Source organism: Myxine glutinosa, chromosome 14, assembly GCF_964187855.1.
Source record: "Myxine glutinosa chromosome 14, kmMyxGlut1.1, whole genome shotgun sequence".
NCBI classification, from domain to species: Eukaryota; Metazoa; Chordata; class Myxini; order Myxiniformes; family Myxinidae; genus Myxine; species Myxine glutinosa.
Genome location: NC_136274.1, coordinates 11,000,492 through 11,027,991, shown reverse-complemented (window position 1 = coordinate 11,027,991; position 27,500 = coordinate 11,000,492). Strand labels below are relative to the sequence as shown.

General features: G+C 45.6%; 1 protein-coding gene across 4 annotated transcripts in view; it reads left to right on the top strand.

Annotated features, from left to right (window-relative positions):
• Positions 1-27,500, top strand: part of TBC1D19 (TBC1 domain family member 19) — a 208,673-nt gene that overhangs the window by 84,585 nt on the left and 96,588 nt on the right. For 3 of the 4 annotated variants that reach the window (XM_068135177.2, XM_068135180.2, XM_078768301.1), the window contains exons 4-7: positions 4,399-4,483; positions 4,734-4,808; positions 12,225-12,288; positions 15,655-15,701. In XM_068135177.2, coding sequence (XP_067991278.1) covers positions 4,399-4,483; positions 4,734-4,808; positions 12,225-12,288; positions 15,655-15,701 — 271 coding nt within the window. The remainder of the gene's footprint in view (positions 1-4,398; positions 4,484-4,733; positions 4,809-12,224; positions 12,289-15,654; positions 15,702-27,500) is intronic. The other variant, XM_068135179.2, reaches the window with a different exon arrangement.

Sequence of the window (27,500 nt, the reverse complement as noted above, 5' to 3'; positions counted from 1 at the left end):
GGTCTAGGACTTCGGTCCACAGGAGATCGGGACAGCGCTCGTCACGCTGTTATGTTCGTTGATTATATATATATATATATATATATATATATATATATATATATATATATATATATATATATATATATATATATACAGTATATATATATATATATATCCACTACGGGTCAAAGGTTTTCGAACACATCAATTTTTGCTGTTTTTATTGAAATTTACGCAGTTTAATATCTCAATGTACTCTGAAATTAAGCATAGAGCAAATAAACAATTGGAGATAAAAAAGAAATCATAGAATCATTTTGTTTAACAAAATTTAATTTAAATTTTTGACCCAGCAAAGTAGCCACCTTTTGCAGATATAACCGCCGAACACACTCGTGGCATTCTTTCTACAATGGAAATCAAATATTGATCGGGAAGTTCTTCCCAACACTGTTGCAGAAGTTCCCACAAATGTGTTGCACTTGTAGGTTGCTTTGCTTTCACCCTTCTGTCCAGTTCATCCCAAACCAGCTCGATGGGGTTTAAGTCTGGAGACTGTGCTGGCCATTCCATGATTTGAAGCCGACCGTCTTGTTCTTTTCCTCGAAAGTAGTTTTGACATAGCCTGGAGGTGGGTTTAGGGTCATTATCTTGCTGTAGGATGAACCCCTGATCAACTAGGCGTATACCACAGGGTATTGCATGGCGCTGCAAAATGCTGTGGTCGCCCTTTTGGTTCAGGGTGCCAGTCACTCTGTGCTAGTCGCCGACTCTGGATCCAGCAAAAGAACCCCAGACCATCACGCTTCCTCCTCCATGTTTTACAGTTGGTGTCACACACTGAGGAACCCTCCTTTCGCCTACTCGATGGCATACAAAAACCCTGCGTGATGAACCAAAGATTTCAAATTTTAATTAATCGGTCCATAAGACCTTCCTCCAGTCTTCAGTAGTCCTCTGGCGGTGCTTCATGGCCCAGGCAGGCCTCTTTTCTCTTATTTTGCCATCTTAGCAATGGCTTTCTTACTGCCACTCGACCTGTCAAACCTGCAGCTCGAAGTCTTCTCTTCACAGTTGAAACTGAGACTTGCTTACTTCGACTAGTGTTAAGCTGTGCTTGAAGCTGTTGTCCTGTGAGCCGCCTATCACGCAAGCTGTTGACTCTCAGAAACTTGTCTTCTGATTCTCTTGTGGCTTTGGGTCTGCCAGACCTCTTCCTGTCAGAGTTTCCTCCAGTTTCCAATACACTACTTCTTGCAGTGCAATATTGTCCAAATAATGCTTCAGAGGGTGTGATAACAGTCTGTTCCAATACTGCTTTTATACAGACAGAGGGTTTGTAATCAAGTAATCAGCAGAGGTTGGGACACCTGTAGGAATTGTTTGCATCAACTTTCAAGGCTTAATTTACTTACATTGCTGCAGAACAGCTGTAAGTTGTTAACCCATTACTTGTTCCCTGAAGAAGGCCTTTTTAACTCAACTGGACTACCGTCCAGTTGAGTTCATCACATACTGAACCCTCCGGCATCTGTCGTCTGTCATCGTTGTCGTCGTCTGTCGTCTGTCGTCCGTTAACTTTTCGACGTTAACACTCCAGCATCCACAAATATCAACCGATTCTGATCAAACTTGACCTGCAGCATGCTTACCCCAAGGACCAGGTTGGTCTTACATTTCAGTCCGATCCGTTGAAAAATGGCGGACTTAGGCGACCATTTTGTTTTTGGTCATGAAAACGACGTTAACACTCTAGCGTCCACAAATATTAACAGATTTTGATCAAACTTAGAATATTTAACCCTTACCACACAAGGTAGGTTGCTATTGCATTCCAACCCGATCCGTCACAAAATGGCCGCCATAGGCCGCCATATTGTTTTCAGCTCCGAAACGACGTCAAGACTTTAACGTCCACAAATATTCATGGATTTTGATCAAACTTGGTGTGTGAGACTCTTACCACACAAGGTAGGTTGCTATCGCATGTCAACCCGATCTGTCACAAAATGGCCGCCATAGGCCGGCATATTTTTTTCAGGTCTTAAGAAAAGCACAATCATTTTTACAGACATCTGACCTACTTTAAAGTTGTCCATTCAGTTCAGTTGAGTTCTGCTTCCCTGGAAGCTCTAGTTTTACAATACTGTATAACTGTGCAATTTATATTATTTTCCCGTTTTTGCTAACCTAAACTTTTTTTTAACCTCAAGCAGTTTACTGCTTACCTTTGTACCATTTCAGGTTATTCACTGGACATTAAACTGCGTAAATTTTAATAAAAACTGGAAAAATTGAGGTGTTCTCAAACTTTTGACCGGTAGTGTATATCGTTTTTGGCCCCATGTTTCAATCTTGAAGAATCGTTTTTTAAAAAATCATAAATCTCTCGTATTGAGATCCGGATGTGGATCTTAACCAAAATCAAATAAATTCGTCATTGGCAGACACCAAACCTTTCCACTAAGGTTCGTCCAAATCCATCCATAGCTTTTTGAGATATCATTCCACATATCATTTTAGCCCCATCTCTCAATGGTGAAGAATCACTTTAAAAATTCTAGTATCCAGATCCAGATCCGTCCATGTCTTCACCAACTTCTAATAAATTTGTCCTTGGCACACACCCAAGCTGTCCACGAAATTTATATATATATACAGAACTCCAAATGCCGATTAAAATTCTGACTTTGATGCTTGTAAGGACTAATCCTCTTTTTTCCCCTATATGTATCCTTGTCATTTTGTTCCAATTAAAGTTCGGTCATTCTATTGAAGTTGTTTCACTAAAAGTATATCTATTTAAGCTTTGCTTGTGTTGCTGGGTTCTTTGCATCTATCTGTGAAACATTTGTGACACACATTTTCTAATTTTGAAGTCATTTTTATGTCATCTCATCTCAATTCATCTCGTCAATTCTCATCAATCATCAATTCTCATCTCATCTTTTCTCCCGCCTCTGGAACAAACTCCTTCACTCTCCTCAATCCCACTCCACCCTCCAGGTCTTTAAAACAGCTGTTCACCACCATCTCTTATCCTCCCCCATCCAAAACCTTGATCTTTTCTACCCCCGCTAATTTCGGTCCCCTTGTGTTTTATACCTCCCCCCCCCCCTCCCCTTCCCACGCCTCCTGCCCCCAAGCCCTCTCCCTCCCACACTTCTCCCTGCTCTCAAATGTTGTGGTTGTGTGCTTCCCCTTCTCTCCCCATCTTGTCTTCTGCTCCCTCTTTTTGTATATTTTGTTTGTCTGGTTGATTTGTTTGTGAAATAAATGTTAGCTCTTTCACGAGCCTCGATTCAGTATACAAAAAAAAAAAAAAAAATTCTCGAAGAGAAGAACTTGTAAAATGGATCAGGGTGTCCGGTTGTCCGTCCGTCTGTTAGCTTCTTGCTATTTTTGCTATTCCTCCCTTATCACCCAGCTGATTGCACTGAAACTTGATACATGAATACAAGACAGTAGCCTGCACATTCACTCGGGCTTTGATTTTTAGAATTCGGATTATGGGGGCTCCCATGGTGGGTTACTCCCCAAACGTCGGATCCCTACTCATCCCTTATTTACCAACCGATTTCTCTGAAACCCGATACAGCCCTTCTACACGATGGTCCGAAGGATTGCTCAGTCTTACATTTTCCAATTTCATATTTTTCAAATTCGGATCGGGGGGCTCCCAGGTGGGGTTACCCCCTGAAGCTTTGAATCCCTATCCATCCCTTATTTACCAACCGATTGCTCTGAAACTCATACAGCCCTTCTACTCAATGGTCTGCAGGATCACCCGATCTTACATGTTTCAATTTCATATCAGGTGGTCTCCCAGGGGATCAGTGGGGCTCCCAGGGGGTCCCACCTAATTAGCAGTGGTCTGAACTACAACCTTAAGAGATGACCATCAGCCCACTTGGGGCTATTTATTTATTTATTACACTCTATTGTATAAACAAATTATTTTGTGTTACCTTTTTATTATGTTGTAAACTTCGAGGATAATTTTGTCAGTCCTATTATCATTCAGAATGACCTTCTGTAAAATAGGTCAATCACAATGAGCGGACGAGCATCACATGAAGACCAGACGAGGTGGGGCAGCCATATTGTGTCCACACTGGAGGTCTGTCAATGAGACAGCCATGGGTGCTGTTGAAATTTTGTCTCTCTTGATTCTCTTGCCCCGCTAGTCTTATTGGCACATACCTATTCAGCGATTGTGAACCTCACCTGTGTTTTCTTCAGATCATACCTCCTTGTAGGTTTCTGGTTGTAATCCATCCAGGCCTGAACACTACACCCCAACAATAAATAAGATGGACAATCGATGTTGATAGAAATAGTTTAAGCGCAATCTCCTTTCTGAGCTGCTAAGACAACATGTTCTCAGAATCTCAGGTTGACCATTATCTTCCACAGCATGTTGCCGTCACAGGTTACCTGCTCCTGCACGCCTGCAGGGCACCAGGCGGAGCTGCCACTTGCTTATATGAAGAGAGCACAGGTGAGGATTCACAGGTAAAATGTATGCAAAATGTAAAGGCAATTTGCTCCTCGCTAAGTTTGTGTCGTGTTAAGGGAGTATGGTAAATCGCTGTGGTGAAACGTACACACTCGTATATGGATTTTATCACAACTCTTCTCTAATTGTTGGTGAACAAGCAATGTAATTTTTGGGGATTTGAGGTCAGTGTTGATGTGCTTTATTTGTGCTGTTGAGATTTTGCGTTTCCATGATCATCCTGCTCCGTCAGTCCCATTGGGAGCAGCGGGTGATGAAAAGTCTTGACAGCATGTGTCTCGAGCTGGGCATCGCGCCATCCAGGAAGGTAAGGGAAGAGGTATTACCAACACCCCAGGGTGTACGTGACGCCAGCACAAGCACGGCTTCATTACGCTCCCAGAATGGCGGTGGAGTGCATTCATTTTCCGGCCCGTTCATGCAGGAACTGAGTTTTGGGGGTGATTAATTTGTCTTGTTTCATAAGTTTTGGAAAAGTTGTCGAACATTGAGAGTAAAATTGAAGTTGATGTGAAGAGACAAAATGGAGGTTCAGTGGATGGGATGAGGGAGATAGAGATTTGATTTGTCAATTTTGCGTTAAAATAGCACTTGTAGAGTACAAAAACACCTTTCAGCCAACCATCTTGTAAGTCATATTTGAACAAATTGTTTCAATCAAGCGAAGGAATATAATTGATAGTGTGTTATTTTTCCTCACACGTGATCATTTACCCGTCCCCTGCACAGAAGGAGACGGGTTTTGTAATCACTTTTGTGTGTCTGTCTGTGTCTGTCCAGGCCATAACTTGTTTTACCATTTGAGTTTTGTCATCAAATGTTCAACAAAGGTTTATTCTGGTAATATGGAGAAGGCAAATTAATAATTTTGTCAAAAGGTTTTACGAGCTCTTTCACGAGCCTCGACCTTGTATACAAAAAAAAAAAAAAAAAAGGTTAAAACGTCAGTGTCACAAAATTGTAATTTCATCCGATTGACCTGAAATTTAAATAATTTGCATATTGGATTACTGAATTGGTTCACAAATCAAAAGTTATAAGCTGATTGTTTTTTTTAGATATAAAGCTCACAGGTCAAGGCTGCATGAAATCATCAATTTTCATTATGTATTTTTACCTCCGCCACCAAAGGTGGATGGAGGTTATGATTTCACCGCTGTCTGTCTGTCTGTTTGTCCGTTTGTGAACAAAACAAGTACAAAAAGTTTTAATTAAAACAAAAGCCGCGTCGATGTTACACAATGCCTAGATGCAGCTGTGCCTATAACGTCGATGTTATAGGCACAGGACATTCCTATTGATTCGATTACTTGATGTTATTTTTGTGCAAAGTGAAAATATATCTCGGCAATTTCCCGTGTGTGGCGACGAATTTTTCATATATCTCGGCATTTTCCCGTCTGTTATTTCAGGCGGTGTATGACTGACCATGCCGCGATTTAAAATAAAAAAAATCTCGGCAATTTCCCGTGTGTGGCGACACGTGAACGAAGCTATGCTCCTCTCTCCACATTATTGTGACGACGTATAAATTAAATATTTCATCGTGACGATTGTCATCAAATGGACGAATTTTTAATATATCTCGGCATTTTCCCGTCTGTTATTTCGGGCGGTGTATGACTGACCATGCCACGATTAAAAAAAAAAAAATCTCAATGGACTTGAAGTTACAGGCCTTTGAGAATTCATTTCGTTCTATAAAGGGCAACTTTCATCGGATTTTCTTCCCGTTTTTTTTCAACCGAGTCTAAAACTATGTTAGCGACTGTGAAAAAGGAAATGATATATCGAATTTGATTTGAAATAAAACTGTGTGAGAGAGGAAGACACCACGGGCCTACAAAACAGGCCTCAAAGCTATGCGAGTTAATAAAATGGTGGATATTTGTTTATATGAAGGCTCTCCCAGAATGGGTGGAGCTATGGTTCCCACAATGGGTGGAGCTTTGAGGTTTTGTCTTCTCTGCAAGAACAAGAAGAAGAAGAACAAGAAGAACAACAACAACAACAGCAGAGGGCACTCTATGACCAGCGTCTGCGACGCGGCTAAAAATGTCTCAAAAAGTTGTGGACGGATTCAGATGGAATTTCAGATGGTTTGAATCCCGAACTACCTATAACCTGTCATCCCGGGGATTCTTCAATGTGTGCACCGTCGCTCGGATGGACGTTTAACTGGGTGTCCCGTCTGCTGCCATTTGTTGTTGGACGTTTAAGATCTCATGGTGTCCCTCTCCAAGAGTGGGCGACCATGAACAAACCATGAACGAAAAGTTGTGGACGGATTCGGACGAAATTTGGCAGAGATGTAGATTATGTGAGGAGGACGAAATGATTCGATTTTGGTGCAGATCCGGATTCGGATCCGGCTGCTAGAAATTTGTACGTGATTCCTCACCATTGGGAGATACGGCCAAAAACGATACGTAGCAGGATATCTCAAAAAGTTATGGATGGATTTGCACAAAACTTGTTGCACAGGTCGTGTGTGTGACAAGGAAGAGCCGATTCAACTTTGGTGAACATCTGGATCCGGATCCGGCTAGTAGAATTTTTAAAGTGATTCTTCACCATTGAGTGATATGGCCGACCAGGTGGAGGTATGCTCTCTACTGAGTGCCGTTCTAGTTTTTTATACTGTTTTTGTGATTTTGAGCATATGGAAGGAGACATTTGAATACAAACGAACATGGACGGGCTTTGCATTTTCAGATGCTTTCTAGTTCTTGGTGTTTTTAATCATTCTTATCTTGTCATTGTTATTGGAGTGTTTTTTATTGCAGTTTTTACCTTCTTCTGGATAATTATTGTACTTGATCATGAAACTATCATCTTTGTGCAAAATTTAGAGGTGAATTGACTTCTGTTTTTTATTTCATCATGAAGGCCGAGAAGGAAGCTGCGGTTGCATGAGGCAGCACACACTTTGTTACTCTACGTTGTTGTTTCGAGGGCCTGGTTGAAGGTGGGGTTTTATTATGGAAGGAGAGATTGTGGTGGAGAAGGTGGTGCTTAAGTTGTTCCAGGAAGGAACAGCTTTCAGTGTAAACGAGGCATCAGGATCCAAATATTGGAAATGGTCATGTAATCTTTTTGCCAAAAATAATTTATACACCAAATCCAAGATATGATATCCATTCAGCAAATATCGTTTATCAGAAGTTCTGATAAAGTCAGAAGTACTGACTTTATCAGTTCATCGTTTAAAAAAAAAAATTTAATTTACATAATTTGCTCCAAAATATCCCGACCTCATCGTAGCGAAACGACATGAGGGAGGTTTGACACAAAATAACCAACATGGTGAAAGCACATGTGCTAAGTCTGTGTGGGGAGACCTTCACTGGAGAGGGGATGCCATGAGCTGGGGTGAAGAGGGTGGAGATGTCAAAGTCAGTCCTGGAGAAACGCAAGTCAGTACAGCCAGGAGCTAATTGGGATGGTCAAGTTGGTGGGCAGTTGCAGTCCGGGTTGGGTTGGTGTCAGAGCTCTTCTGTGGTCGCTGGTCAAGGAGAGAAGAAGCGCCATGATCAGTCAGAGCTGGTGGAGTCGGCACCACAAGTTCCCAAGATGCCCCTGAGGGGAGACGGCCACAAGAGCTTCTCAAACCTCATGGCAGACCCACACTGTGCCCACCTGGCATCCCTCAAAAGCAAAGGTCACGAGGAAAGGTTAAGGTTAAGCACTATCTCTCCACACTCAAGATTGAACTCTCAAACCTGTCTCCTTCCTCCAAATCCTGGTGGCGTTTCGTCAAATCCGTTTCTGGTGTTTGTTCCCCCTCCATCTCCTCCCTTACCTCAAATGGCTACATAGTTGACACCGCACGTGACAAAGCCGAATGCCTCAACTCTGTGTTTGCCTCAAAATCTTGTGTCCCAAACCCATCTCTCTCTGTTCCCACCTTTCCCAGTCGAACCCAACTGCTCCTGGACTCTGTGTCCTTCTCTCCTGACAAGGTGGAGGAGTTTTTGTCAAACCTCGACTCTGATTCTGCAACTGGACCAGACGGCATCAACCCACGGGTCCTAAAATCATGTTCTTCCGCTCTTTCACACCCTCTCTCTGTTCTCTTCACCCTCTCTTTTGCTCACGGTCATCTGTCATCAGGTTGGAAATCAGCAAACATCACCGCTTCACACAAGAAAGGTGCAAAAACAGATCTGTGCAACTACAGACCAATCAGCCTGCTCCCGATTCTCAGCAAAGTCATGGAATCCATCATTGCTTTGGATATCAAATCCTTCCTCTTCTCCAATGGCTTGATCTCTGATCATCAATTTGGATTCAGGCCAGGTCATTCTACTCTGGACATGTTGCTTCTGCTGTCTCAACAATGGATGGAGGTCCTCAATGCCAAACAGGAAACCAGAGCTGTCGCCCATGACATATCACGTGCCTGCGATACGGCCTGGCACCCAGCTCTGCTCACCAAACTCTCCTCCTATGGTATCCATGGAAATCTCCACTCATGGCTTGCGGACTTCCTCTCTGGTCGTAGGCAATGTGTGGCTCTGAGTGGATTTCTCTCATCTCCCCTTCCGGTTCTGGCTGGAGTTCCCCAAGGTAGAGTTCTGGGCCATGTGCTTTTTCTGGTCTTCATCAATGATTTCTTCGGCTCTCTGGAAAATCCTGTCTATCTCTTTGCTGATGACTCCACTATCTGCCGCTCCATTCCTCATCCCTCAGATCGGCAGTCTGCAGCCTCCTCACTCTCTGCAGACCTGGACAAAATCACAGACTGGTCAAACAAGTGGAAAATGTCTTTCAATCCTGACAAATCTCACACTCTTACTATGTCTCTCCAAAAAGACCGACTGGACAACCCTCCCATCTACTTTCTCAACAATCCTCTCCAAGAAGTTCTGTCGCTCAAGCTTTTGGGTCTCACTATCTGCCATGATCTTTCTTGGGAAAACCACATTTCCAAGCTGGCCTCCAAAGCCAGTTGCTGACTGGGCATCCTTCGTCGTGCGAAGTCATTCCTTGGCACACCTGAGCTCCTCACCACATACAAGGCTTTCATCCGCAGCTCAGTGGAATACTGTTCCCCCATCTGGGCCGGTGCTCCTGCCTCACACCTAGCTCGGCTTCACGCTGTTGAAAACAAAGCTTTCAGAATCATTCGGAATCTCCTGCGATGAAGCTAACTCCGAGGGCCTTTCACTCACTCACCGCAGGCAGGTTGGTGGTCTTTCTGTCTTCTACCGACCCCTCTCCAGCCTTGCTCCCCCAGCTCTCTCTGTGCTCTGTCCCCCTAATATTCCTACAGGTCGCACAAGATCTACCAGCAACCCTCTTATGGTTAAACTGCCAAAATCTAGGCTCTCTGCTCACCTTCACTCTTTCATTCCCCTTTTCTCCCACCTCTGGAACAAACTCCCACACTCTCTTCAATCCCACTCCTCCCTCCAGGTCTTTAAAACAGCTGTTCATCACCATCACTTATCTTCCCCATCCAAAACCTTGATCTTTTCTACCCCCGCTAATTCACCCCAGATACACTTTTTTTGAAATTCCAACTTCTTTCCTGGAAGTCCTTGCAGTGTCCATATCTTTTATACCTCTCCCATCTCCCCCCAAGCCCTCCCCCTCCCAAATTTCTCTCGATGTCCTTGCTCTCAAATGTTGTGTTTGTGTCCTTACCCCTCTCTCCCCATCTTGTCTACTGCTCCCCTTATTTTGTGTTTTATGTGTCGGTTTGACTTATGTTGGTTTGATTAATGTTAGCTCTTTCACGAGCCTCGATCTTGTATCCAAAAAAAAACAAAAAAAAAAACTTTAGTCTTCACATTAACACATACACACACATTAACATTAACACATAACATTAATTAATAACACATAACATTTCATAACATAACATACATATCATTCATTAATGTTAATTAACATTAACATAACACATTAACACATTTAGGTACTTCAGTCTTCTACTTCTACTTTAGTTGGTAGGCTTCTTCCTGAAAGTCATCATACTTAACTCAGAAACGTGATGAACGGCACCTTCGGCAGCAGATATTCAACAAAAAGGTAAAATGAAGATTTGACATTTGTGATGGATTCTGATTTAATAATAATAATAATAATTCATTTATTTTGTATAGCGCTTTTCAAGAAGCCCAAAGGCGCTTTGACAGAGTGGAAAACATAATGCATAACAATACATGAAAACAACAATTGCAAAAAGACAAGAATCAATAGGGAAATATTTAAAGCAAAAGGAGGGAGAAGGAGAAGAGATAGTCAGGGGTTAAATGCTGTGGGTTGAATGTTGAATGCAGTGTTGAACAGGTGGGTCTTTAGTGATGTTTTGAATGTGGTGAGTGAGGAGGAGTCTCTGATGGTGTGAGGTAGTGAGTTCCAGAGGGTGGGAGCAGCGATGGAGAAGGCCCTGTCCCCCCAGGATCTGAATTTGGTCCGGATGGAGGGGGTCAGGAGGTTGGTACCAGCAGAGCGGAGGTTGTGGGTGGGAGTGTGTCTGGAGAGGAGGTCAGCCAGGTAGGATGGGGCCAGGTTATGGAGGGCTTTGTAGGTCAAGAGGAGGATTTTGTACTGGATTCTCTGGGGGATGGGGAGCCAGTGAAGCTTGTAAAGGACGGGGGTGATGTGGTCACGGGTCCGGGAATGGGTGAGTAGACGGGCAGCGGAGTTCTGAATGTATTGGAGTTTATTGGTGATTTTTGAGGGTGAACCATAGAGGAGGCTATTGCAGTAGTCCAGACGGGAGGTGATGAAGGCGTGGATGAGGGTTTCTGCAGCCGTGGAGGAGAGAGATTTGGAAGTAATTGCTTTTCCATTATATTTGCTCTCATTTCAAATATGTTAATGTTTCTTTTTTGCTTGAGCAACGCCGGGTACTGCAGCTATAAACACTTTTATACTTTACTCGGGGTACAAATACAAATACAACTTTGGCTGGGGAGTAACATGGCCGCGGCCTCATTCGGAGGTGTGGGGGCATAAATTCTCTATGTAAATGTGTACAGTGTAGTGCCACCTGGTGATGGTAGCAGAGGGTATTACAATTTCCTTTTTCTAACCTGGGAAACACTGAGGTTAAAGCACTCTTTGCACAGGTAAATTTTTCCTTTTCCCTCCCACTCCCTTCCCCACCCCCTTCCACTCACCCCACTCCTTTCCTCAACCCTCCCTCTCCAGCTTCCCCCCCTCACCCGGCAAAACCGGGTACTACTGCTTGTGTCCGTATAAATGAAAGCATGTCGCTTGTGGATGACGAAGATCCTTGAAAAGAGTCGGTTTTAAGAAAAGAGTAGGTTATTGTGTGTTCGTATCCTGACCGAATTCCAAATTCCTGCCTCCTGGTTTGCAGTATAACTCATCCTTGGGCATCATCATATTTGTTTCATCAGGCCAGTGGGTTGACCTGAACAAATTCCTGCTCTAAACTATAGGTGTCACTGCATCAGCAGCACAGCCATGCTCTCTCGCAATGATGCAACCTCGCAATCACATACTGTACATGAAATGATGATGATTATGATGATCAGGCTGGTCAAATCCCTTTACGCCAAGTTTTGGTGTTGCACATTTGAAGAGGTGCTTAATCAAACTTGTTTTGATGGAAAACAAGCAAAAGCAAAAATATTTTAAGGAATATATTTTGGTTAAGAACACGTAATGTGGGTTCGCAATTGCCTTTTAATAGCCTCTTGTGAATCACCATCTGCATTTATTTTGCCGAATCGTTATTTTCCAGCGCTTACATGAGGGACAGCAACACCTGTGGAAACATTGGAATGAAATGAGCACAGAAAACTTTGGTAAGTAATTTTGGAAGTAAAATGTTTAATTTCAGTACTTTTTAATAAACGTTGCTTTCAGTCTTTAATTCAAGGACAAATTGTTTAGATTTTGGTGAAGATCCAGATCCGGATCCTGATACTAGAATTTTAAAGTGATTCTTCACCATTGAGAGATAGGGCCAAAAATGATATATAGCACGATATCTCATGATATAGCACGATATCCGATATCTCACGATATCTCACGATATAGCACGATATCCCGGTGTGTACCCCGGTTTAGAATAGGTACACCGTTTCCCTGCGCACCGTAAGAGGCGACTAAGGGTTGGCGTCAGGAAGGGCATCCGGCCATAAAAACATTGCCTCAAAAAGGGAACCATGATTGTCATGGGGCCCGCAAGGCTAACCCCCACTTTAGTGGGGAAAATGGCCTTAAAACGATCATTCATTCATTCATTCATCTTAAAAAGTTATGCGCGGATTTAGACTAAACCTAGTGGACAGGTTGGGAGTGTGACAAGGACGAATAGGTCCGATTTCGGTGAAGATCTGGATCCAGATCCGGATGCGAGAATATTTTAAATAAAATAAGTGATTTTTCACCACTGAGAGATACGGCCTAAAACGACATATATCATGATATTTCAAAAGGTTGTGGATGAGTTATGACAAAACTAAGTGGATGAGTTGGTTAAGTGACATGAACAAGAGATTTAGATTTTTGTTAAGGTCTGGATGCAGATCCAGCCTATTAGTGGGACACACAACGTAAACTATTCAGCCTGGAGGAGGTATACGCTCTACCGAGTGCCATTCTATTTCCAAAAGTGAAGTTTTTGGACAAATTAGCCGTTCTCGAGTCTATAGCAGACAAACAAACAAATAAAGAAACAAACATATGCACTGTATTTTAGTATAATGACTTTATTACAGAGTGCTGTGGGGTCAGTTATATTATTATTGTAATACTAAAGTATGAATGTAATATAAGATACATGCAATAAATTGGCTTGTCTATGTCAGGCATGGTGTCAGTTATTAGTCCCACACTGGTTTCACCGGATGGAACTTTAGGTTTTCCCTTCGTCTGTCTGTCTGTCCATCCATCTGTCCATCCATCCATCAAGTTACAGAACAAGTTCAAGTTTCAGGGATTGTCATCCCTTTTTGGACTTAGAAAAATATCACACCGGTAGAGGACATGCATTGCAAAGCAATTCTTGCTCTTGTTCATGTTAAGGAAAAGGAGGTGTATTCACGAATGGTGTTTGACCCTAGACATAGATGACCCGTATCAGGTCATGGCCACAGAAGTCTGTGTTAAGGAAGACTCCCACCTTCTCCATAGAATGACCTTGTGACTTGTTTGTAGTCATCGCAAATCATGACCTGATATGGAACTGACCATTTGCAAAAGAAACATGTTGTCTGACGGTGAGATGGGGATTCTTGGAATAAACAACTGCTTTACCTTGTGTGCACCAGTGGTGGAATATTCTAGAGCCAAGCAAAAACCAAACCAAAGAGTGGAGACAATCACAACCTTGGTATTTAAATGGGTAACATAATGATTGTGGCCATTATCAAAAAAGTCTAATCGAAGAAATGACATGTTAAAAATTTTTTTTTTTATGTTAAAAAAATGTTTTTTTATATGCATAGTTGAGGATCATGGAAGAGCAAAAAATGACAGTCAATGGGGGAATTGGGAGGGTCCCACAATATTTCCCACAATATTTTCCCCCTATCATTCATGATTCAAAGTTCATCAGGAGCATGATTGACATGCTGACCTTGAGGAACAGTTCACGTGGAGGCATACTGGACACAGATGGAATTCAGGAACTCCGTTGGGTACTGGTGCTCTTTGACCAAGTTGGTTATTCGATCTGAGCTCTGGTGTACTCGTACCTTGCCCGGCATCCATGTAGTTTATGGTTGGGCACAGAATGGCGTGCATGCCCAGCCATTTATTGTTGGACTAGTTCTCCTCTAGGTTGGGATAGACCCACTCACAGGGATCCTGCATCCTCTCTCCTGTTACGGTCGGTCAATGATTGAATTTTGATTTTGAACACGCCCCAGGCTCTGTTGTATGGGATTGTTTCCTTCACCGACTTCTCGGAAGTAAAGGGCAAGCTCTTCGCCACTGTCATCGGAACCTGACCTGCAACTAAACCCGCATGTTTTTGGAGAGTAGCATGACCTGAACGTCATCATAGAAGTGAGAACCCTTCAAGCACCGCTCCACAATCTCGGCACATCCTCCATTCCAGATTCCGGCAGGATATGCCTCCAGTTGCTCCTGTAAATCAAGGTCACGCTGCAGAAGGACCTGGCATCCCTACAGATGTTTTGGAACATCCAACCTGCAACCTCGATCACTGCGGTCAATCTTAGGAAGGTCGTCAATGAGAAAGAGGGAGCATGTGCGGATTCGTTTGGCAGTGGCACCGTGTTCCTTCATGTTGCACAAAGACTCCTGCGTGATGATGATGGGTGACCTAGTGTGTGACTGGAGAAGTTGAGACCATTGGGTAGGAGAGTGGCTGCTATGCTACCTGTTGCCATTGATAGACCAACTTTTCTTTGGGACCGGAACAGTGACAGAAAGACAAAGGGTGTGAATGTTTTTCCAGTTCCACTACCGGTGACCAAGCCAATCTGGCGCGTGTATTGCAGCAGTCTCCACATCTATCACCGATGCTCTGCCAGAAGTCCTGAAATACTTTGTGCCTTTTTGTGAAGATCAAATCGTATCTGTTCTCATCAGATTAATGTCTGTACGTATTTATTTGTATGTACAGTATGTTTGCAGCAAAGAATTGACACTACAGTCAACAAGACAAAAGACAACATGTGGAACAACATGTTATATAGAGCAGGTTGTACATCACCTGCACACATTGGAAGACATTACAAAGACTTCTCCAACTCCCTGAATCCTCAGGCTGCTAACTTCCCCCCCAGGAGTTATACAATTTACCCACTCGCCAATGACATTTATGATGTTTACCTGTCGGCCAAAGGTACAGACATGTTGTGATGAATTAGAACATGTTCGATTTATTTCGGCACATATCCTTGTTATCCTACACGACAGGTTGTCGGATGGCAAATACCGACCAACTTTGTCCCACCTGACAAACACACATCTGTCATTGAACAAATTAGAGAAGAGCGTGTGTAGAGAAGGCCCACCTTTCGAAAATGTGAAAGGTCATCTTGATGTCGTGCACCTGAAGGAATAACATTTCATAGCAATTTATCTTTGATCGTCGATGTTACATTTGATGGGGTTTTTTTGTCCTGTGCGATTGCAAAATATCGTAAGATACGCTTCCACATTTATTCATCGTTATAAACCCTGTTTTTTTCCAGATGTTCGCCACATTCGGCCTGTGTATGCACCCAAAGACTTCCTTGAGGTATGTCGGCTGATTGAGCAAGTTCTGGGTTGATGCAAACATTTAATCAGTAACCTTTGGCAACGTTTTTTTCTTGTTTGTATCAAGAGTTTGTTTTATTGTTTAATCGAATTTTGCACTATCAACATTATTTTATCCAAATAATTGGAATGTAGAATCAGAAACACATGCTTTTGTGATGTCGGTTGCGGCGAATATAGAAAAACTTAGATTTCAATGACTTCTGTTGCTTTGTGTATTTTAATTTTGGCCTACACGTAGTGGGTGTACAAGTTTGTGTATGAATTCTTAGTCATTACAAATGTGAACTGGAATGGTGCTCGATCGAGCGCATATCTCCGCCAGACTGTACACTTAAGATTTGTATCCCACATAACCCAGTGATAGGCCAGATCTGGATTCTGATCTGAACCAAAATCTAGTCGGCTTGTTCTTGTCACTGTGGAAGTGTAACTCAGTGTAACTCATTGGTTGGAACTGGTAACGAACCAAGGTACGAGCAGGTGGTCGTAAGAATGTCAGGAATGCATCTCGCCCTGTCGAAGCTGGGAGTCCTGTTGTGTAGCTTTAGCACGACCCCGGGCTAACACACATTCCCAAGCCCGTACTATTGTCTTTCATCGGGATGCAAAGAGGATGAAGCAAATTCCCAGCAGGGAGGGGAGCGAGCTGGTGCCAGTGAGGCGACCGAGTAACGTTTGCGGAGAACGGATTAGAAGCAGCGGAGAAGGGATTACGATTTCAGCGCACAGAGGATTAACTGAAGTTTGCCGATATAAACAGAAGAGACTTTGAGTCAAGGCAGCACTCGTCCTCAGAAGCCCTGCCCGACGGAATGAACGCGTACCACGAGTTCGGCGCTGCAGCCACGAAAGAGGGACTATGCGGATAGAGTTACCTGGTCCATTGAATTAAACGGTATTATTTGGTATTGGAATGAAGTGAACAACCAGTTAATGAAGTTGTGATCTTTTGTAAACCTGTGACATCATTGGAGTCTTGAGTCTCACACCACTTCCCCGACAATCTGGAGGCACCGCTGGATTTCGAGTGGACGTCGCCAAGGTAAGCATGGCGTCTTGGGGATGGTCCATTATGAAATACGAATTCTGAACATGGTGGAGGATGTGTGTGTGGGGCTTGCCGTGATATAGGTAATCCAAGGAGTGTAAACGTATTTTTGTCACGACCGTCCGAGGTAAAAGTCACGGATGGAATTATTCTGTCTCTGTCTATCTGTCTATCTATTATTCGTGTGCTTGCGAGGATACGTACGTTATACGCTGGGTGTGAAGAGCCTTACTCTGGTCTGCAGGCAAATCGGCTCATGAAGTGCACCATGAGGCGATTTGTTTGCCGGTTCGGTAAGGTTCGGTAAGGTCCGTACACGTGTACAATCGTGTACACCCGTTTTAAATAAATAAATAAATAAAATTTTTTCAGTTTTCCCGCCATGTCTAAAACTCGTTTGATTACAATATAAATTAATGACAGACAACGCCATCTCATGCCGGTCCAGAATTATTGTGAAAGATGGCGATTGGATGAAAATTGCATACCGACACTCCCTCACTGTCCCTCATTGTCCCTCATTTCCATTTCAGCTACCTGTCTCTTGCTCCCGCTCCTTCTCCCTCCCCTCCCTCTAGTTCCCATTGGCGGACGTTTTGCGAGAAGCAAAGCGTTTTGCAGGAAGCTTCCAGGAAGCTTCCAGGAAGCAAAGCCAGGGCTGTTGTTTTTTCGTGTTTTTCCTCTGCTCCCTGTGCTTGATATTTAAATCCCATTCGAATGTCAAGTAAATCGGATGGAAATTGAGGATTTTGAAATTGTTGTTGACTTTTGGCCTATGTGGAACAAAATAGTTGTTGGTTGAACTACAGACTTGGCATTTAATATGGAATATATATTTTTTCTTGACTTGGGTTTACTTTCTTAACTCAGTATATTGTTACAGACGCGGTTGTGGATGTTGGTTTACCGAGCGGTTTGGTATGACCGCGTCTGCACAGTTTACCCGATTATACTCGAACGTTGGCCGAGTCGCGCTACGCTAAATCAATTGAGGAAAGGACACAACGGCTGGGTTAAAATGACACGACACCAGGGGTACAGTTCTCAAGACCTCCGGAGGAGGTTATAATATTTCGGAACGTTAGATTACAAGGACAAGAGAGACAGCATAGGAAGGTAGGCACTTAAATACGGTCTTATAGTAACCCCGACAGACGACAGATAAACAGGACAAGACTGACTCACACGGGGATTGATGGCAAGGAAGGGCAGGTAGTCGAGGCTCAAGGTGCACCTTGGCTCAGGGGCAGAATCGACCCGGTCCGGTCCAGAGATGCGGGAGGTCTCTCAGCGCTCGGAGGTGGCGACTTCTCTTTTCAAGCTCGGGCGCATCTCTCGTCACGTCCGGTAAGTGGCTGCGTATATCCAGCGGGGAGTGACACGCCCTCGGCTCGTTAGCTCCGCCCCAGATGGAATCGGCCCGTTGCTTCTCATTGGGTGCGGGGGGTTACCGGGCTCCGCCCTTGACGAGGGGCCGACAGTCAGCCCCTTCGTGGTAACCCCGTCGGCGCACATGGGCAATGGCGGCTAACCGAGCCGGAGTGAGGACGCACACTCCCCGCGCGCTGTTGTTGTAGTTGTTGTTGTTGTTGTTGTTTCATGGGGAAGATGGGAGGAGGTATGGGGAGGTCCTAAACTCACTACTGGTGCCATACAATCACATTCTGGTGCAACGAAGAGTCAGAATTAATGGAAACGAGTCCTTAACTGACATAGACTAAGAATAACTAGCAAGATGTCCGAAAGTTGTCTACGTGAGATGCGGTGGACCTGGGCACGACATTTAATGGGGGAAAAAGGGGAAGGTCGGTTCTACAGAGTGTTGTTTACAGACAATGGGACTAGGGAATGGGGGATTGGGGATAGTTGGGGAGTATTGGGGGAAATAGGGGAATATTTACAAGTGGATATGGAGGCCAAATCCCATATCCGCAACATTGCACCCTTCTCTACCCTCGGGGCGTCCCGACCCGATAAATTTTTACCTACTTTAGTGTGGCACTCAGATGTAGTTCCCTCTACTATTAACTCTACCCTGAGTGCGACAGTTTTACAGATGTTCACAAATGAGTAAATATGTCCCCCTGCGACGTTGCACCCTTCTCCTCACAGAAACACACCCACAGGATAACCGAATCGTGGAAAGAATTCGCAAACTAAACATACAGCCGGTAGGGAGCATTATTTACAAGACTACGCTGATATTTACACTACGATCCAGGACCTGTTTTTGGAGGAACACATGCAGATGTTATGCATAGAGAGAGCACGCATGCCAGCATCGATACACCAACCCACGAGTGCTCTGTGGCCTTACAGCCTTTAATAATGTGCAGAGCACCCCATCCAAGCACCAAAAGCACCACCCCATCACCAATCGGTGCCGTCACCATTGTTCATTAAAATAAAAACAACAACCCCTAACCCTGCAGGTGTCTCTTGCTCTTCGTGTGGTGCACTTGGCCTTCTTGCTTCTTTAAAAATAAAGAAAGGCGCCAACCGCGTCCATTTCTGTATTGTGGTGTCAGGGCCAACTATTAGTGGTTCACCTGTATGGCATAGGTGCCACGTTGACCCATAGGTCCATCCACGGGTGGTGCTTGGCCGCAAAAGAACTGCGGTCCATGGTGGGTGGCCACAAACATTGCGGTCCATATGGTGTATCGATCCCGGCAGCAAGCAGCGAAAGTGCAGGCCCACAACTGCGGAGCCAGCACCCCTCTCTCCTCTCTCTCTGCCCCAAAGCCAGATCCTCGGAGGTGGGAGACAAAAGAAGAAGACAAGTGAGTAAGGTGGTAAGGGCGCAAAAGTGCACGCAATATAAGATGATGCACACTGGGGGCACATGGGAACCAGGTGAGACAGGTACGTTCCTACCGTACGCCCCCCCCCCCCACCAGGTAACCTACATGGCCCCTCCCTTACCCCTTACTGTATCCACAAAACACAACACTACCCATAAACATCTACTTTACAAATCAACAAACGTCCCTACTGTCTTCCCCGTTCCTCCCATAAACCAAATTCGTCTTCTCTCCCTCCTAACCAATCAAATTTGCCATTTTCAACTCTCATCAAAATTTGCCATCTCCAACTCAACATCATAATTTGCCATCACCAATTCATCATCAGTCCCTCCTAGGGAGGGAGAGATGGAATCACCCCAATGTCTCATCCACGTCGTGATGCGTCTCACAAATCCAACAGCAATCCTTACTTCCTGCAACACAAAACAAAGAAAACACAGGTGTGGAGTCATCATCATCACCACAGGTAAGTGGCTGCGTATGGTGCGACAGGCTCATCAATCCTAACTATTTCCTAAATGACTTTAACAACTTTACATTACCCGGGGTCTTTCCCTGCCAAACCATTGGCCCGCTTACACTATGGGTTCTAAAAACTAATTCCCATTGACCAAACTGTGGTGCTTTTCAATTTGGGGTCTCACTCCCCCGATTCATCTCCCAGTGCCCTCGCACAATTTCTGGGCTGTGGCGTGTACCTCTCCCAGCGGGTCTACCCACCTGCACACCTCCACCACTGCAGTTGCCTCCGAGCTTACCTGCTCCTTACCCTAACCTAACTACCTGGGGAAGGCCCTCTGGCGCTCTCCCCAGTCGGTGCCCTCTCTGGCACTGGGCTACCCGGGTCCGTCCTCCGGATCCTCGGGCCCCACTGACACTAACGGCTCCCAGAGCCCACCTGCGGCCTCACCTGGCCGACATCCTCACAGTGGTGGAGTGCCCAACCTACTACACACACTAACAGGCTACACGCCCAGCCATTTCCACAACACTAATGCACCCATCCACAATACCATTCTGCAACCGCACCACAAATGCCAATATCCAACCACAATTTACCTATACCCTCTACCTAACACTTACACTACCCGCCCCGGGTACTCGTGAAAGGGGTCCACTCTTCCCCCATCCACACCTTCGCACCATGCACACCACTCCGTACCACTTACTCCAACTCTCTCCTCACCACTCATTCTCTGCTCCATATATTCCACACACCTGTGCTCTCACACCTGGTGCCACCTGCACCCTTCTCTCCCCAAGCGCATTCGCGCTGATCCACAACACTTACTACTCATACACTGCTCCACACACCTGTCCAGTTGCACACCTGTGCAATCACACCTGTTCAATCCTCACACACACGGCATCATCTCATCTAACTACTCCCCTCTGAAACTCGCGCTTCCCAGTCGTCCCTTTAAACTATTGCGCTCCCTCGTCATTATCATCCATACTAATCTACCTGCGTCCCCACTACAGGTATCAGTCACTAACTAATCTTAACGTTACCTACTGTCATCTTCGCTAGATCCCTATCAATATCCTAACCCACCCGGGCTAGTTTTCACTGCCATACACCCCATAATCTAGTGCGCATTTGCCCCACTTGAGAAGGGTGGCAGGGATGCCACCCTTACCCACCGGGCCCATCGCTCACTACCAATTTTGCACATCAAATTTCAACAAATCAAAAATTTGCCAATCACTACCCATCATCTGCCAATCATTACTGCCAATCCTTTGCCAATCATCAAATTTTGTTTTTCTCTAATTTCGGGGCCAAAACACTAACCTCATCACCCAGTCTACTCACTAATGCCTCTCGGTGCGCCAATCCCTGTCCAAAGCCCGGCTTCGTAAAGCCGAGCAATGAATGCGGGTTGTTTGGTGCCAGCGGCTGGATACGTCCCGCATTCGGTGCAGGGAAGGAGGTTTACCCGGGCCGAGATCCCACGCACCATCTCGGCGTGGAGCCATCCAATGTCCCGATCTCGACCTGCCGGCACGTCTCAACAAAACGTGGTCGCCATGACGACCCTTCCTATCCAGCTGCCCGCTCCACCTAGTGGAGCCTGGACGCGGCCGTTCCACGCGAGGCCCGGCACGCACCGAGGGCCCGATTCGGCTATAAGTCGCTCTAAACTCTACCCCGGTTACCTTCGATGCCTCACCTGCATGCTTACACCCCGCAGCCCGTTCCTTGCTCACACATCCAGCCGTTCCCATGCTCCTCGTACCTTTCCTTACACACCCAGGTACACTCATTCCACTCACAGCCTTGGTCACACACCTGACCACCGAACACCTTGGTACACATTCGTCACTCGCACACCTCACCAACACACCTCTTCGCACCCCCTCCTCGGTCACCTCCTCTGTGACAATCACAGGTGTGCTCTCATTCGCACACCCAACCACGTGCCTCACTACCAATTCCAGCGTGCATTCCCACACACGCTCTACCATTCCAGGTGTGCTTCCTTTCTCACCTGTCACAACCAACTCACGCTCCTTGTCACTCTCACTACTCTCACCTCCATTCTTGACAGCGCACTCACCCTTACTCTTGACAGCGCACTCTTTCCTCATGCACCCGTCCGTTACACACCTCTCTCGCGCACACTCTTGCACACACTCTCCCGTCACACCCTCTGTAACACTCACCACCGGCATGCATTCTTCCTTGCCTTTGACAGCGCACTCTTTCCCCATGCACCTGTCCGTCACACACCTTTCTCGCGCACACTCCTGCGCACACTCTCCCGTCACACCCTCTGTAACACTTACCACACCGCGCTTCCATGTGCTCCCTCGCACACGCACTACGACCGACTCACTCTCGCCAGCACCCTCACTCCTTGGCACGCACTTTTTCCTCACACACCCCAGAGTCGGACTTTCTTGCACACCTCCTTTTTCGCACACCAGACCTGTCGCACACTTCACCAATGGCCTCTCACGAACACCCGGGTCCATCTCGACCCCCAAGCTTCTTAAATCACCTGGCGCATCATACGCACGACCATATTGGTCACCACTTACACCGGGTCCTCTTCCTCTTCGCTTCTCCTCCATCACCTGCGAATCCCTCATCCGGTTAATGAGCACATCATCACGATCCAAACACAGACTTCGGACCAATTCTTTTATCTCCTCTTTTATCTCTTTCTTATCCCCTCTCCGTCGCTTCTTAATTTCGCTCACCCCTTCTTCCACTTCTTCTAATTTCTGCTTCACCTCCTTTATTCCCCGGTACGTCTCCTCAAGCTCGTCCTCCAAGGCTACCTTGACCGTTTCCATGTGCGTCCTCACCTGCCGGTCCTTCGTCTCCATTACCTCTATCACCTCGTCCAACCTCGTTGTCAGTCCCTCACGTACCATCTGACATTCCCTCTTCGTCGCTATCAAGTCATCTTTTAGTTCTTTCTGTGTCGCTTTTAACCCTCCTAATACCGCAGTGTTCCTTTGAACCTGCTCCGTTAGTCCTTTTTGTCCCTCCGTCAGCTGTTCCACCTCCTGCGTCAGGTCCTCTATGCCCCCTTGTAACTTTACAGTCCCCTTTCTCACCTCCTTCTCCATGTGCTCCTTACAGTGCCTCACCTCCTCGCGCACTCCTCCGACCTCCTCACTCACACCTCTTCTGATCTCTTCTCCCATCACTTGCATCTCCTGCCCAGATGCCACCCTCATCTGCTCCATTTCCTCCCTGTGAGCATCCAGTTTGGTTTCTACCCCCATTCTGACCCCCTCTATCTGCTGCCCCATTTGTTTAACTTCCCTTTCCGCTTGGTCCCTCATGTCCCTCAATTTGCCTTCCATACTGTTTTCTAACCCCTCTAACCCCTTTTTCATCCCTTCCATTTGATTCTCCTGAACGGCCATTCTGTTTTCTACCCCCATTAACCCCTCCTGTATTTCCCCTAATCTATTGTCTAATCCCTCTATTCTACTCCCTAACCCCCCGATCTGGGCCCCCATGTCATCCCTCAATTTCTCGCTATTGGACCCCATTTGGCCCTCCAATCGCTCACCCATTTGTTCCATAAGGGCCCTCATTTGCAGGAGGAAAAGGTTCGAATCCACCAGCGGCGCTACCACGGTCGCGGGCGTGGTCGCCGTGGCCATGTGCGAGGCGCCATTTCGTGCGTCTGCTACCCTCACTGCTTCGCTCTCCTCATGTCCCTCAATTTGGTCCTGGATCGACCCTGCCTCACTCTCCTCTACCGGAACCCAGCCGTCTTGGTCTGCCATAGCGCGACTTTCAAAATTCGGGTTTTTATTTTCGTAAAACAAAATCAAATTTCGCCGTTATAATTTCGAGCGCGTGAAACGCGCTCCGGATCGAATTCCACTTCCCGACACCAAAATGTTACCCTAATGGTACAATTGGTGTTCCAAAATTTGGGCCTAACTGAATTTAGTCCCAGGTCCGAATCCAACTCCTCGACACCAAATGTTACAGACGCGGTTGTGGATGTTGGTTTACCGAGCGGTTTGGTATGACCGCGTCTGCACAGTTTACCCGATTATACTCGAACGTTGGCCGAGTCGCGCTACGCTAAATCAATTGAGGAAAGGACACAACGGCTGGGTTAAAATGACACGACACCAGGGGTACAGTTCTCAAGACCTCCGGAGGAGGTTATAATATTTCGGAACGTTAGATTACAAGGACAAGAGAGACAGCATAGGAAGGTAGGCACTTAAATACGGTCTTATAGTAACCCCGACAGACGACAGATAAACAGGACAAGACTGACTCACACGGGGATTGATGGCAAGGAAGGGCAGGTAGTCGAGGCTCAAGGTGCACCTTGGCTCAGGGGCAGAATCGACCCGGTCCGGTCCAGAGATGCGGGAGGTCTCTCAGCGCTCGGAGGTGGCGACTTCTCTTTTCAAGCTCGGGCGCATCTCTCGTCACGTCCGGTAAGTGGCTGCGTATATCCAGCGGGGAGTGACACGCCCTCGGCTCGTTAGCTCCGCCCCAGATGGAATCGGCCCGTTGCTTCTCATTGGGTGCGGGGGGTTACCGGGCTCCGCCCTTGACGAGGGGCCGACAGTCAGCCCCTTCGTGGTAACCCCGTCGGTGCACATGGGCAATGGCGGTTAACCGAGCCGGAGTGAGGACGCACACTCCCCGCGCGCTGTTGTTGTAGTTGTTGTTGTTGTTGTTGTTTCATGGGGAAGATGGGAGAAGGTATGGGGAGGTCCTAAACTCACTACTGGTGCCATACAATCACATTCTGGTGCAACGAAGAGTCAGAATTAATGGAAACGAGTCCTTAACTGACATAGACTAAGAATAACTAGCAAGATGTCCGAAAGTTGTCTACGTGAGATGCGGTGGACCTGGGCACGACATTTAATGGGGGAAAAAGGGGAAGGTCGGTTCTACAGAGTGTTGTTTACAGACAATGGGACTACGGAATGGGGGATTGGGGATAGTTGGGGAGTATTGGGGGAAATAGGGGAATATTTACAAGCGGATATGGAGGCCAAATCCCATATCCGCAACAATATCAATCTGGTGAGTTTCTTTTCCACTTTGGTGATTTATTTGTTAAAAGAACCATGTCACTGATTGTCTGTCGCAGCAAGAAGTCAACAACAGGATTATATCACAGGTGGCGTGGCAAAATGTACAGACAGGTGCATTTGATGATTGGCTTCTCAGTCGGAGATAAAGATTATATTCAGACAGATAGAGAGAGACAGACAGACAGACAGAGAGAGATAGACAGAGAGAGACAGAAAGTGAGAGAGAGACAGACAGAGAGAGATAGACAGAGAGAGACAGAAAGTGAGAGAGAGACAGACAGAGAGAGATAGACAGAGAGAGACAAACAGACAGAGAGACAGAGAGAGAGAGACATAGAGACAGACAGAGATAAAGATGATATTCAGACAGATAGAGAGAGACAGACAGACAGACAGACAGAGAGAGATAGACAGAGAGAGACAGAAAGTGAGAGAGAGACAGACAGAGAGAGATAGACAGAGAGAGACAAACAGACAGAGAGACAGAGAGAGAGACATAGAGACAGACAGAGATAAAGATGATATTCAGACAGAGAGAGATAGACAGAGAGAGACAGAAAGTGAGAGAGAGACAGACAGAGAGAGATAGACAGAGAGAGACAAACAGACAGAGAGACAGAGAGAGAGACATAGAGACAGACAGAGATAAAGATGATATTCAGACAGAGAGAGATAGACACAGACAGACAGAGAGAGAGACAGAGAGAGAGAGATAGACCGAGAGAGACAAACAGACAGAGAGACAGAGAGAGAGAGACAGAAAGAAAGAGAGAGAGACATAGAGACAGACAGAGATAAAGATGATATTCAGACAGATAGAGAGAGACAGACAGACAGACAGAGAGAGATAGACAGAGAGAGACAGAAAGTGAGAGAGAGACAGACAGAGAGAGATAGACAGAGAGAGACAGAAAGTGAGAGAGAGACAGACAGAGAGAGATAGACAGAGAGAGACAAACAGACAGAGAGACAGAGAGAGAGAGAGACAGAAAGAAAGAGAGAGAGACATAGAGACAGACAGAGATAAAGATGATATTCAGACAGATAGAGAGAGACAGACAGACAGACAGAGAGAGATAGACAGAGAGAGACAGAAAGTGAGAGAGAGACAGACAGAGAGAGATAGACAGAGAGAGACAAACAGACAGAGAGACAGAGAGAGAGAGAGACAGAAAGAAAGAGAGAGAGACATAGAGACAGACAGAGATAAAGATGATATTCAGACAGATAGAGAGAGACAGACAGACAGACAGAGAGAGATAGACAGAGAGAGACAGAAAGTGAGAGAGAGACAGACAGAGAGAGATAGACAGAGAGAGACAAACAGACAGAGAGACAGAGAGAGAGACATAGAGACAGACAGAGATAAAGATGATATTCAGACAGAGAGAGATAGACAGAGAGAGACAGAAAGTGAGAGAGAGACAGACAGAGAGAGATAGACAGAGAGAGACAAACAGACAGAGAGACAGAGAGAGAGACATAGAGACAGACAGAGATAAAGATGATATTCAGACAGAGAGAGATAGACAGAGACAGACAGAGAGAGAGACAGAGAGAGAGAGATAGACAGAGAGAGACAAACAGACAGAGAGACAGAGAGAGAGAGACAGAAAGAAAGAGAGAGAGACATAGAGACAGACAGAGATAAAGATGATATTCAGACAGATAGAGAGAGACAGACAGACAGACAGAGAGAGATAGACAGAGAGAGACAGAAAGTGAGAGAGAGACAGACAGAGAGAGATAGACAGAGAGAGACAAACAGACAGAGAGACAGAGAGAGATAGACAGAAAGAAAGAGAGAGAGACATAGAGACAGACAGAGATAAAGATGATATTCAGACAGATAGAGAGAGACAGACAGACAGACAGAGAGAGATAGACAGAGAGAGACAGAAAGTGAGAGAGAGACAGACAGAGAGAGATAGACAGAGAGAGACAAACAGACAGAGAGACAGAGAGAGAGACATAGAGACAGACAGAGATAAAGATGATATTCAGACAGAGAGAGATAGACAGAGAGAGACAGAAAGTGAGAGAGAGACAGACAGAGAGAGATAGACAGAGAGAGACAAACAGACAGAGAGACAGAGAGAGAGACATAGAGACAGACAGAGATAAAGATGATATTCAGACAGAGAGAGATAGACACAGACAGACAGAGAGAGAGACAGAGAGAGAGAGATAGACAGAGAGAGACAAACAGACAGAGAGACAGAGAGAGAGAGACAGAAAGAAAGAGAGAGAGACATAGAGACAGACAGAGATAAAGATGATATTCAGACAGATAGAGAGAGACAGACAGACAGACGGAGAGAGATAGACAGAGAGAGACAGAAAGTGAGAGAGAGACAGACAGAGAGAGACAGAAAGTGAG